The 13,999-nt window shown below is 39.6% G+C and overlaps 1 protein-coding gene and 1 pseudogene across 3 annotated transcripts in view; one reads left to right on the top strand and one right to left on the bottom strand.

Annotated features, from left to right (window-relative positions):
- The window catches only part of LOC103696534 (MADS-box transcription factor 23-like), a 24,171-nt gene extending 19,772 nt beyond the window's left edge, over window positions 1–4,399 (bottom strand). For 2 of the 3 annotated variants that reach the window (XM_088722137.2, XM_026800934.4), the window contains exons 1-2: window positions 4,182–4,399; window positions 3,822–4,076 (exon numbers count right to left, since the gene is read on the bottom strand). In XM_088722137.2, coding sequence (XP_088578263.2) covers window positions 3,822–4,003 — 182 coding nt within the window. In that variant the 5' untranslated portion in view covers window positions 4,004–4,076; window positions 4,182–4,399. Of the gene's footprint in view, window positions 1–1,616; window positions 2,243–3,821; window positions 4,077–4,181 lie in introns of those variants that run through there. The other variant, XM_088722138.2, reaches the window with a different exon arrangement.
- Window positions 4,400–10,237: 5,838 nt separating this feature from the next.
- On the top strand, window positions 10,238–12,435 carry LOC148703528 (dynamin-related protein 4C pseudogene; annotated as a pseudogene).
- Window positions 12,436–13,999: the final 1,564 nt, after the last annotated feature.

Consider the following 13,999-nt stretch of genomic DNA (forward strand, 5'->3'; position numbering starts at 1 on the left):
ATAAATAGAAAAATATATATTCAAATCATATACTACTATTAATATTTCTTTTAAATATAATAATATTTTTATTTACATATTTTTAATAATTTATAGACAATATTATTTGAAATTTTATTTTATTCTTTTCCTTAAGCATATATTACATGTGTGACTGCCAGTGTAAAAAAAAAAAAAAATAGCATCCTTGTCCTATTTACATCAACATCTAGATGGTGTACGATACAAGCGCTGCCCATTTCCAATTGCATAATTTTTGTTATACTACTTTATGAAAATGTCATAATATTCAAATTATCGATGTCATATGGCTTGAATTTAGATTTTATGGAGCAAAGCTAATCCTAGCTCATAATGAGAAACTTTATATAAGAATATGGACAGCTGATTATATGAACATGCAAGAAGTACTTTATGAAATCCTATAGTATGGAAAACATTTACATGACCAAGAAGAGAGTGCAAGAAACATTAGTTATTTATTTCCCATTAAATTTTAGCTTTTAAATTTAGAAAATACCAATAATCTATTGTAAACATCAAATCATGAAATTTTTAGATTATAGAGTTTGGCACTCAAGCAACTAAGATATAGCAAACAATTTAGTGGCCATCTATTCTAATTATATGAACAATATATGCAACATCATTAATTTAAGGTCTATATAGTATGCATCTGATTATGAAGCTTTTGTCAAGCATCCACAATTTTCTTGGAAGATAAGAATTTTGCCATGCATATTGCTTATTTAGCACATTAAATTAGTAATGCAAATTTAAGTAAATAATCAAAACCATACTTAAATAAGTGTTCAATATTATTTCCTTTATTATTTGATTTATTTTGTTAAACATCAAAAGATACCCAAGCTAGAATCTTATCAAGTGCCAACTATTGCCCTCATATAGTTATAATTGTCATCTATGGAAAACATTCATTCTTAAATTGTTTGCATTTATCTTGTACTTCCTTATCCAAATGAAGTAGATAGCAATTCACCTTTCGCTTTTTCTCCAAAAGGAGTACTCTTTCACCAAGAATTGTTGATTCCATCCTACTCAAATGACTATTTACTCATTCAGTACCTCAAACTATGCTTCTTTGCCTCCATATAAACTTTTTAGTAAGTCTTTGGACTATGAATTTTTCAGAAGCCATCCTATTTAAACAAAAGTAACCAGTACACGGCAGCAAAGATGTCCTACGACTCAAAGTCTAGAGATGTTATATAGTACAAACTCCATTCTAAGGGCTTATTTGGATAATTTTGTTTAATTCAATAGGATTAACAAGAACACAACCCAGGATAGATCCATATTCACGGTATTCAAAGGATTTTTTTCAGAGTAAGCCAACCCAAATTCCATAAGGAGAAAAAAATGAAATTACCAGGCCTTTTTTCCATCATGCAGAAATGGATTAGAAGAGATGTAATTGATATGGGTTGGGTCAAGCCTCATATTCTATAATACAAAACATAATATGTGCACATAGTTTAGAAGATATGTGCTGGCCGAACTAGGTCTGATTCTTGTAGGATTTTCATCCTAATTCTGCAGAAATATCCAAATAGACCCTAAGTATATTAGTAATTCAAAAAAAAACCTTTTCCAACCTAATGTTGTATGTTTCTTGTCCATCCATTCATCATCCTCCTTGCATGCTTTAGATACTACTTTCAAGGCTTGGAAACAAGAATCAAATGAATCACGTAAAATGTAGGAAATTATAACTACAACACAATGGGCAAGTGTGAGTTATATAAGGATAATCACATGAAAAAATGTAATCTAAACAAAATAAATCTGGTTATCTTGTAAAAATCTAGCAAGACAACTTAAAGATGGAAGACTCAAATAAGAAAGAGAAGACATATGTTGGCCATATCAACATTGATTCTCAACAACACATCTTTTATGATTGTTTTCTTTCACCAATGATGATGAAGATATAATATAATTGAACTTCATGTCTACATAAGAAGAAACATGGAAACAGTCACAGTTATTTTAAAACAATTCAAGCTTTATATATTTTTTGTTAGGAAATATCTGCACTTTAGTGTAATATATGCATATCAATGCATGAAATGTAATTCACATGTTGTTATTCAATACTCAAAATTTAGCTTGATTTCCTTTATACTTCTGCAAGTAACATCAAAGACAGCGGTATATACAGTTGCCACATGTATTTTTGCAGAACTCTCTCATTTCCTATGTAGAGCCAAACTTCTTTGTTATCATAAAAGAATAAAGATGGAGAATAATATATATATATATATATATATATATATATATATATATATATATATAAGCAATTTAAAATTCGACGTACTTGTCGGAAATTCTAATATTTCCTAGGTATGTGATGGTTTAAGAAGGTAAATATAATGAAAAGAACGTCCAATGCCATTCCTTCAACCAATTAGAACTATCAATCAAGTACTCAAGCTGGAGGAAATTCCTACAAATTAAGAAAGGATCTACTGGTAGTTCTACACCATAAATGTTGATTCAAATCATCAATTATTCAACAAGAAAACATGTCGATTCACTACGGGGTTGGGCTAGATATAAATCACAACGTACCAACGGTCATCATGTTGGAAAATAAAGGGGATGAAGTTTAAAAAATCTTGATGCACAAGATTATATGCTCACTAAACTCCTGGATGTCACAGCAATTAATAGTGGTAGCATGTGTCTGCCCTTTCTCTTGTAATTTTCATTTCAGTGAAATTATGATGATACCACTTACTAAAACATATATCCATTTAGATAATTGTGTGAAGAAGCTTTTGAAATGCTCCAAATCTGATCAAGTTCGACGAGTCGATGGTAATGGTCTTAAAATCTTCAATTATTGACTCAGCCAGTGCGAACTATATATGCTTTATTTTTTCAGGCATGCGTATATATTCTTGCATCCCTTTCTTTCTGATTCATGAGTTTGACTGATATTGATTCTTGTCAAAATCATCATCGCCACATCATAGCACTCCCATCGGCTGGTCCAAGGGAATGGAGGATAAACCAGACATTTGACTGATGAACCAAGTGTTATAGCTCTTAATCATGATTTATTTCTGATATTCAAGATAAGCTTCATTGAATCCCTTATACGGTACTCTCAGAAGCCGTCATCAACTTCAGGTTCAGAATAATCTCTTAGCCCGCTATAGCCCTACCAAAGATTATAAGAAGCCCACCTTAATTTTTCTCCCCTTTTGGAACCAAAAAAAAAAAAAAACACAAACTAACCAATCACAAAATTACTTTTCCATCCTTAGGTGTAAAATTAAAATCTACAATACAAGTCTCTCACAAGACTTCTGTCACACCTTCTTCAGAAAAAACAAGATGAAACAACGAAGGGAGCCTCCGCCAAACCTTTAATGTCGTTATTTCTTCGCAAGACTTTTCAATTAAAGAATTACTTCTGCGCCTGTGAGGGGATGTTATTCCTTATCACCACACTTGATAGAAGAAAAATCCGAGAAACCAAGCGAGGGAAGAGCATGATGGTAATTAACCCAGAAGGGGGATAAAGGGGATAAATAAAAATATCCCACTTCCTTCGTTCGCCTTCAAAATGGATTTCTACTTTAAGTAATTATTAAATGACTCGTTCAGCTTCCCTTGTTTCATTCTTCTTGTCCATACCATTAAAACTACCGAACTTGTGAGCTTCTAAGATTGCACATATATGTCATACCATGCAATAATAGAAAATTTTGCATATATAGGATGCGAAGAGAAAGCGTCTTGTAGAGAAAGAGAGAGAGGGAGGTGGAGAGAGAGAGAGAGGGGGGAGTGACCTGGAGCTGGCGAAATCATAGAGCCTGCCGGTGCTGGAGAAGATGAAAAGGGCGATCTCAGCATCGCAGAGGATGGAAAGCTCCTTGGCCTTCTTTAACAGACCGCTTCGCCGCTTGCAGAAGGTCACCTGCCGGCTGGTCGAGCTATCAATCCTTCGGATCGCGATCTTCCCTCTCCCCATCTCTCCCTTCCCCTCGCAGCAGCCGATAATTCGGTGGATCCTCTACCGATCTGATAATAGAATGCACACAAGGCTTGTGAAGGGAAATAAAACCAGATGGCGAACAAGGAAAAAAGAGGAAGAAGCCAGGATGATAGTGATCTGGGAAGGAAGGAAGGGAATAGAGTGGAATACCTACCAAACAGTGGTCGGAAATGGATCTCCGCTAAGGACACCAGTCTGTTTAGGACGCGTCTATAAGGGCAGGAGGTTTCCGGTCTGCAATGGCTGGAGGCCTTCCATTTTCTGCAAAGAACTAGATGCACCTAATTCCACAGAACACCCAATCTTGCACCCTTTCAGTGCACGCGGAATTATGTCGTCTGGACCAAGCCTAAAGATGAGAGGGTGTGGCGTAGGCTCTACAAATTTATATTTTTTTGGTCCCGACGCATTTTGTTGCATTACTGTGGGGTACGAGGATTGGGCAGTCAAGTAGACCGCTCGGCGTTGGTTTGCTCAAATCGAATCCCTTTCGGCCGTCTGTTGTATGGATCGGCAACACGTGGTGCGACAGAGTGGATTCCGTACGTCCGACGATCCCCATCGGGCCGCTGTCGGCCCCTCTCCGGGATTGATCATTTGATTGAGCTGACGGCCTCTGCCAAGTTGACCATTTTGCCCTCCTTTCCATCATCCTGCCCTATTCAAATTTAGGGCGTGGGATGGATGGACCAACCATGGCACTTGCCAGCTTGGATGCATATGGTGGTGCGAATATGTGCTACGAAAAATTTGATGATATCTCGTAAAATGTGCATTTCTTATCTGGCACACGTTAAACAAGAGTATGATCTATAAGAATTGTTTATAAAGAGCGACAATCTTTTCTCTTGGCTTTGTGATGGATAGATCAACCATCGCAAGCATGGATGCACATCATAGCGCGAATGCATGTGGTAGAAAATATGATGATCTCTCGTAAATTGTGCGCTTCTTAGCTGGCACACACTAGACAAGAACATGATACATAAAAATTGTTTATAAAGATGACAACATCAGCAGACATCTCTTTTTTCTGCTTAATGTACCATATATTTTGTTATAGCTATGATTTGTCTTTGTTTTTAACTTTTGAAGGAATAAAGATGAAGAATGGAGAGAAAAGCTAATTGTGGCATTAGTTCCACCGAGACAGTTATTATATTGCATATTTCATATTGACTAATAATCTCTAGCTGATGTATGGTCAAAATCTAGCATTATATGCTAGCTACTATGGCATAAAAAATCCTAATATAGGCTAGTTTGCATTTAAATGATTTTGATCTAGCCTAATCAATTCTAGATTTAAAATTTTCTTCAAATTATTGTTCAACATATCCTACCTCTATTTTTTTCTATATGGTATTCTTGTTGTTGCTTAATACAATAGCCTTAATGCTAGAACTTGTCAAATTTGGCTCTTAGAGAACTACATGGAGGAGGCTCCTCTTTGGTGTTGACCTTTTAAAAGACCAAGGAGTTAATATTGGAAAAGCTTCATCTCTCTCATTTTCGGAATTATTAGTGATTTTGTTATTAGATTCCTTATTTGGTGCCTACACGAATAGTAATCAAGATATCTTTAGGAAAGTAATATGTGTAACAACCATTACCAAAGGTTAATGGAGCATGATTGAATATAAGAGGCTAAAATTTGCTTGAAAAACTACTCAACCTTCAAATAATCCATAATTCATTAGTTCTACTTTACCGTATTAAGTTATTAGCATCTCTACCCATATCTCATAATAAGTCTGAAAATTGTAGATCTTTAGATCTTCTATTAGAAAATTTCCCTGAGATTGATTTTGTGAGCATGTTCTGGTTCTACCTCAAATTAGTACCACCTAAGCAATAGAAAGAAATACACACGAAAAAAATAATAGTTAAATAGTTTTTTGGAGTTTCTATGGTTGAGTATGATACGATATGATCTCCAACTAGCTATACATATACACAAAAAAGATTTAGTAAAATTATAATTTTATCATTTTAAGAAAATATTTGAAGATAGATTCACATAATCGCATTATACTTATGAGAGGATAGAGTTCTAGTTTTATTACTTTGGACTTTATTTTAAATGAATAAGTCATCCATTTAAATTCTAAAAATAAGTAGCCAATGGGGCTCAGATTAGTCAATCTGCACCTTATTCTAGATTTGAATTTAGACGATAGCGTTCCAGCCATATTTTTTAAAACAAAACTATTTAATAAAATTACTTTTTTTTTGGCCAATTAGAGAGTTTCGCACATAAGAATTAGCCCTCTTTCTTATTACAACTGGTCACAGTTGATGCTCAGGGAACTTTATTCGAGCACAAATTTTATTCGAGCACATATAATGGTGGAGTTCGATCTCTCCTCATTTCTTTTATCAAAGAAAAATAGAAAAAAAATAAGAGAAATATTGTCAAACAAATTTAAAAGGTCCAATTGTTGCATTTGAGAACTGCATGTTAAACAAACAAAAAATGATAATTACCAAAACACCCAAGTGTATCTGGTGTAATCCTTGTAAAGTGCATCTTTGTTGCCTTCCATTATATTGGTGTTCATTGGGTGGCTTAGCCTCCCCTTCAAAAGAACAGAGAGATAGAGGGAGAGAGAGATCAGAATCTACTTCAGGCCACCATACACGCCTTGTTTGGAAAGAAATGATAAGAGAGCCAAGGTTAGGGAATTATTTGACCATTAACGCTGGGAAAAGCCAACGCTTGGGATTGGCCCAACATGAGAAGCCGGGGAAATAAGTCTTTTCATTTTGTTTCTCTCTCCCCTTAGAAAAATAGTAGTGTATGGCCAAAACTCAAAAGCTTATTATTATGGATGGTGCTGGAAAGTGGTCTGCTTTCTCGATGGAACTACAAATCCTTATTGTCTCCGAAAAGAAATTGCTGTCCAAATCACCCGGGGATAGCAAGAAATTCGGGTATTTGCCCTCCGGAAGCACAACTCCTTAGAAGAAGTAAGAAATTCGGCCCTCCAAAGGTTTCCGCTCCGGCCTCAGCCTTGAGCAACGTGGATATCCCCTCCATCCGGCATTCCAGGGCAGTCCTCGCACGCGTACATCGTGCTCAACACAGTGTTATATGGTCCCATCAGACAGATGGCTCCCACTGGGGATCTTTAAAAGATCATGGCACATAAAAAAACCAGGTGAAGAGCGCTCCGTTTGTACTAATAGTCGTATCAAGTTCCCTCGAAACTTGAAGTGCTTGAGAGCTGTCCAAGTCTCTTAGAGAGAGATATTATATCCTGAGTACGATATTGGTACCATCCCACGTGGGCACGATTCCTTATGTCACTAACTAGGTTACTCGTCGCCTGAATGAGTTCCTTCTCCGACCCCTCGGGCAAAGCCAAGAGCTCGGATCTCTATTCCAATGGGCTGCTGATAAAATTATACTACATGCTTGGTGTCGCATGCACCAGACCTGGAAAAATTAAGCGTGCACTGCATGCACCAGACCCACCCGAATACGCCTCGCTCATTGGTGGCGTGCACGGCCGACGTGGTGCACGCTGTAGGCAATAATTTCTCGTGGACGTGTCATCCAAAGGGGCAGCATATCTTGGATTGTCGTCCAACGCATGGGCATGGCTTGGCAATCAAGTGTACTTCCTGCGGGTACTTCTAAATACCGATTTCGTGCGCCGTTCCCTTCCCCTCTTCCAAATGGTGCTGACATGGCATAAATATTTTGATGCAATGACTAAATGCGATGCATGAGATAAAAGCTAGGTAACGTAGGATTCTCGTACCAGAAAAAGTGACAGGGTTGTTGTGGAAGCCATGGGGTTTCATTCGTTGCCAAAACTTTCACACTAGAAAGTTGCGCGTCATCCACGTAGCTTTATCATTAGGTCAGTTATTGCAATTTTTTCTCCATAATATTTGCCTATAGCTGTCAACCAATCACATACCTACTTCTTGTAGATTGAAAGGGACTCAAGTAACACGTCCAGCTAGTGATATTTTGGGCAATGTTCGGCAACTAAAGTTCAGTTATATTGTGAAGGCCTAGTTTGGGCCCAATCCACTCGATTGATCGATCTGAGGCCTAGCCCATAGAGTGACCAAACGTGGAAGACTCCATGTGAGAGTCGTTTTCTTCTTCGACGGCTCCAATTAGGAGTTAAGAGTTCTGAAGTTGCTGGGACCCAAAGCTAGAGCATGCATAACATCTTTTACCAAGAGAAAGTCATGAATAATGCATCTTTTATGTCTCATTCTTCATCATTTTTAGACTATCAGCAAATAGATTTTAGAAATTTTTGAATGAGCCATTTTAAATCTCACTTATACTAAAATTTGAATAAGAAAAACTTATGTTCAGTTTCCAAAGGAAATTTTCTCCTCAGTTTTCAAAGGTCCATAATTCCGGGATACTAAACTTGGTGCTATTACGCAGGTGCACCACTTGATGCACTCATCGCGAGAGAATGGATGGGGACAGATTTCATTCTTTAAAAATTCCTATCTGGGGGAGAGAACGGGGAGAAATCGATAATACGAACTTTCCTTCTTCTTCTTTTTTTGTTCACAGCCTTTTGATATAATAAACTAATAAAGTTTTTTTTTTTTCATAACTTTTTATGTAATAATATATCTTGTTCATCTCTCCCCCCCCCCCCCCCCCCCCCCCCCCCCCCCCAACACAGAGATAGCTGCAGGTTGCTTGACCTCACCGAAAAATTAGATGACTGGGATTGAATTGATTGCGTCACCGTTACTATTGTCATTTTCGTTCCCATTTTTTGACTCTCCTCTTGCTTTGACTTCGTCCTCGTCATTCTAGTATTGTTTTGAAGATTTTGTTGTGATGATTGGTGTCACAACTCAAGACCTCATCCAAAATGGATAGTCAAAAAGTATTATTTGGTTTTCTTAATTCTGTACAAGTATCCAAGATATATCCAACGAATAACCGATGTGGAACTAAACATATGCCTGCATGGATCCTCACAAACTTTCTCCATTTAAGCCTTGATGTCCTCATCAGGCTAAGAGTTCAAATCCATTCAAATCTAATCACAAATACCATAATCAGCCCATGGTCAGCTCCAATGGATCTGTACTGCAGTGTTCCCTAACCCACATATGTTATGTGCCGGGCCCGTTCTGATACTATTTGTTATAATTCAGAACCTCACCTAAAATGATTAGTTAGAAACTATTATTTGGATTTCTTGATCTTGTATAAGTACTCAAGATCTATCCAGCGAATAACTGATGCGGAACTAAAAACACACTCGCATGGGTCTTCACAATTGGAGTCGTCCGATCATAGGGGAATAGCCAATTGAGTTTTCATCACAATGGCAAGTGGAGTCCCTTCTTTTGAGGCTCTGCTGCACCGCTATCGCAAATGATGGCGCCAATCTCCTGCAACCAGTCCTCCTTTTTGATGAAAATGGACGACAGGGATTGCGGCATCTTCGCGACTGTGTGATCTTTGACGTCCATTGGAAGTTCGCATATACCAAGCTCTCCTACCCCAACCTAACGCCATGAATCGATTAAACGGAGAAAACGAGTAAAAGGTGAACGGCTATTTGGATCAAAATCTATCCACATGAGAAAAAGGGACATCTGACTTTATTATGTGAAAAGCAGTTTAAAATTATTTTTTCATATCGAAAGTTTCGGAAGATGAAAAATGTCGTGTTTTATAAAAAAAACCGGGGATGCCGATTTCTCAGATTTCCCCTCCTAGACTTTGTTTTAGAATATTTTCTCTAATATAGAAAAATGTGTCACGTTGCCTGTTCCAATGGTGAGTGCGCCGTATCGTGCACTCGCGCTGATGTATTAAATTTTCATCTTAATTTCTTGTTGCATCATATCCTACGCACTTGGGAAGCTCAAAGGGATAGGGCGTTCTTATTGAATAGTGCAACAGACGAGCTTGTCACGCCGCCAGCGCATGCTTTGCCCACACATGACATCAAAATAAGATTAACCATCCCAAAGATTAATTAATGCGGGCAAAGTTAATTAGAAGCCGGACTAGATTCCAGACCCCTCAGTTTCCCCTCCAACGTCCAACTCCCTCTCATCACCCTATAAATGCAGCCGTATAACCCTTTCAGAGAGTACACCATAACCAATACGGAGTCATCTCCCTGCTCGATCCTCACTCGCCTTTCTCTCTGACTTTTCCTCGAAAAAAAAGAGAAAAGAATCCTTCCTTTGTTGACCAAAATGGGCGACAGAAAGGAAGGGATCGCGAAAGCTGAGGCTGAGAACACGACCGCCCTAGCCGCCTCCTACGACAGCCGCATCCGTCCCCTCCTCGACACCATCGACCGCCTGCGCCACCTCAAGGTGATGCAGGAGGGCATCGAGCTCCCCAGCATCGTCGTCGTCGGGGATCAGTCGAGCGGCAAATCTAGCGTCCTTGAGTCCCTCGCCGGCATCAATCTCCCCCGCGGACAGGGCATCTGCACCCGCGTCCCCCTTATTATGCGCCTCCAAGGCCACCCTTTCCTTTCCAAGCCTCAACTGCAGCTCGAGTACAAAGACAAGGTCATCCCCACATCTGAGGCCGGCATCTCTAACGCCATCAGTTCAGCCACCGACGAGATTGCCGGCAATGGCAAGGGAATCTCCAACACGCCCGTCACTCTCGTGGTCAAGAAGAGAGGTGTCCCTGACCTCACCATGGTGGACTTGCCCGGGATCACCCGTGTCCCGGTCCATGGACAGCCGGCCAACATCTACGAGCAGATATCGAAAATCATAATGGAGTATATCACTCCAAAGGACAGCATCATCGTCAACGTTTTGTCGGCAACGGTTGACTTCCCGACTTGCGAGTCGATCCGAATGTCGCAGCTAGTGGACCGGACCGGAGAGAGGACCTTGGCCGTCGTCACGGAAGCTGACAAGGCTCCCGAGGAATTGCTTGAGAAGGTGGCCACCGATGATGTCAACATAGGGCTCGGATACGTCTGCGTCCGCAACCGCGTTGGTGATGAATCCTCTGAGCAAGCCCGAGATGCGGAGAAGAGGCTCTTTGAAACGCATCCTCTTCTTTCGAGGATCGACAAGTCCATTGTGGGAATCCCTGTTCTGGCTCAGAGGCTGATGGAGATCCAGGCAGCTAGCATTGCAAAATGTCTGCCTGATATAGTGAAAAAGATCAATGAGAAGCTTAGTCGGAATGCTTTGGAGCTCAAGCAGATGCCAAGTAATCTCTCGAGCATGGCTGATGCTATGAGGGCATTCATGCACATGATAAGCATGGCGAAGGAGTCTCTGAGGAAAATACTCATTAGAGAGGAGTTTGATGATGAGTTCCGATGATATGGGCATGCATGTTACCTCTAGGATGTCGGAAATAGTGTCCAAGTACTCCAAGAAACTACGTCCTTTCGAGTGCCCGAGTGCTGATGAAAGGTTTCTGATGGAGGAGATTGCCGTTCTGGAAGAGGCTAAGGGAATTGATGGACTTCCAAATTTCCTGCCTTCCTCTGCTTTCTCCACTCTTCTCAGGAGGAAGGTGAAGGAAATTTCTCAGATTCCAAGTGAGTTTTTTGGGGAGATGTGGGCTTACATTGAAAATGTTGTGGTTAGGGTGCTGCTGCACCACTCTGAGAACTATCCCCAGCTTCAGTCTTTGACTAGAAGGGCAGCAGAGAATCTGGTTGAGAAGATGAGGAACCGATCTTTCCAGGAGATGAAAGAGATCATTGAGATGGAGATGGTCGCCGACTATACTTCGAATTCAGATTACATGGAGACATGGACTATGCTGATGAACAACCATGATGAGTTCATGAATGCCATCGAGGACCATACAAAGCCAACCAAGTTGTCACTGGAAGGTTTCGGAGAGGTGGAAGTCTGCCATCTCTGGCAGTACGGGGCCATGGCCGAGCAGGCGTTTGACATGAGGATGAGGATCACCGCATATTGGAGGAGCGTGGTGCCTCGAGTGCTGAATAACCTGGCCCTTCTTATCCTTCATATCTCATGCAGCGTGAATTGCTTGGTGAAGGTGATGGAAATGGAACTTGTTGATGAGCTGGCGGGGCCACGGATGTCCGGCTTGGAAAGGATGCTGAGGAATCTCCATCGACTGCCGGGAAGCGCGAACGACTCGGGAAAAGTATCGAGCTGCTGAAGGAAGCCAAGGAAGTTGTTGCGAAGATTATGGATCGTATAGACGCTTATGGTGATTAAGCTTTTTGGTCTTGTTTTGTTTTGACATATGCCTGTCACAGGTTGTTTTGTTCGGATTCACTGCCTTGCTTGGGCTTTCTTTTTGTGCCTGTGATCAGTCATTTAATAGTAAGAAAAAGCTTAATCTTGCTGTTGGTAACAATTTTCTTTGATGATTACTGATTAACTCTATTATTTGGACCTAATCACACTATAACATCATACAGTAAAGAGCAGTACATCCCTGGTCTGCCCGTTGAAACTCAGAAAAGGTTATGTTTCCATTAATTGTATTATATGAACCAATCGCCCTGTGGTTACTTTCCAAGCAAAAATCAGTCTACTGTCCATTGGCACTCTGCATGGGCAGTAAAGCTGGCCCGGTTCAGGATGGGAGCCAACCTAACCAGGATCCTTTGAGTGGTGTTTTGCCACAGTTTATTTGTTTGTTTTTTCTTTTGAAAAATAAAAGTTAATGGAATGAAAAAGGAGAGGGATCGATGACAGCAGCTAGGATTTTTAAGGCATTTTTTTTTCTAAATACACTTTTGGTTTATTAATTTATTTATTATTTATTTTTCTTCTTTTCGTGTGTCTGGCCTGATTCAAGTAGTTTGGATAAATTCAAGTGCAGGCTAAAACTTATCTTGGTTTAGAAGTCTAGGCCTGGCTTGGTCTGATGGGCACCAAATGAATGTGCATGAAGCAGTCCATGCACGTACGTATATTCATGTCGCACGAGTCCCATTACTACCATATAAGTTTATTGAGCTGCCTATCTTTTAGTCATGCTATAAACACAATTAGTGTTCAAGGAGTTCTCTCCTAGCTAGGTTTAAAGTTACCCTCACTTGAAAGCTTGCAGTATCTTGTAAAAAGATCAAACAAGGAATGGCTTCTAATGGGAGCTAGTGTTGCTGCCGCTAATCCTCTACTTTGTTTCTGAGCTAGGTTACAACACTACACTACAAGAAAAAAAGTTTTTCCCGACATTTTTTATAGCCTTTACTGACGCTAATTAGCGTAGGAAAAAACCCAGCTGACGCAACAGAAAGCGTCGCAAAAGCGTCGGCGATACCTGAGTGCTTTACCGACGCTTAACGAAGCGTCGACGTACGTTGTTTTGCGACGCAATAAAGCGTCGGCTTAAACTGCTATATTGGGGGTGCAGGTTGAGTTTTTACCGATGCTTAGAGAGCGTCGCCTAAAGCCTGTTTTTACCGACACTTTGAAAGCGTCGGCGATGGCGTGCCAGCCCGTGCCAAAAGGGGTTTTTAACGACGCTTTAAAGCGTCGGGAGTGGATTTTTTTTTTAAAAAAAAAGAAAAACAAATGCATATTAAGAAACATATTATAGCAATATAAACCTGCATTACATTTGCATCAAGACAAACATTCAAATCATTCAAAACATTCATATTGTCATATAAGATTAAATTTACATAATAAGTTTAGAATTACAATGTATTTTGAAAAATATAAGAAAAATCCATATAAAACTCCTTAGATAACAGTCTAAAAAATATCAAGGACCGGATCAGCCCCACCATCATCTCTACGAGCTGTTGAAGTATCAGAAATCTACAAAAAAAAAAAAACTTTAGAAGCTAGGAATATGAAAATCATTAACTCATGCAAAATAATAATTATGTAAAGTCATCAAATACATATAGTTATTTACCTGAGGAGGGAGAAATCGCTGTAATATAGATGAAATATGTTCAAGCTGAGACTGCAAAGTTTGTTGGTTCTGTTTCAGCTCCGCTAACTCTGCCTGATGGCGATCCTTCATATCTTCAA

The sequence above is a fragment of the Phoenix dactylifera genome, chromosome 5 (genome assembly GCF_051530095.1).
Source record: "Phoenix dactylifera cultivar Ajwa chromosome 5, Ajwa_hap1_PhDact_Kaust_v1.1, whole genome shotgun sequence".
In the NCBI taxonomy this organism is placed as follows: domain Eukaryota; kingdom Viridiplantae; phylum Streptophyta; class Magnoliopsida; order Arecales; family Arecaceae; genus Phoenix; species Phoenix dactylifera.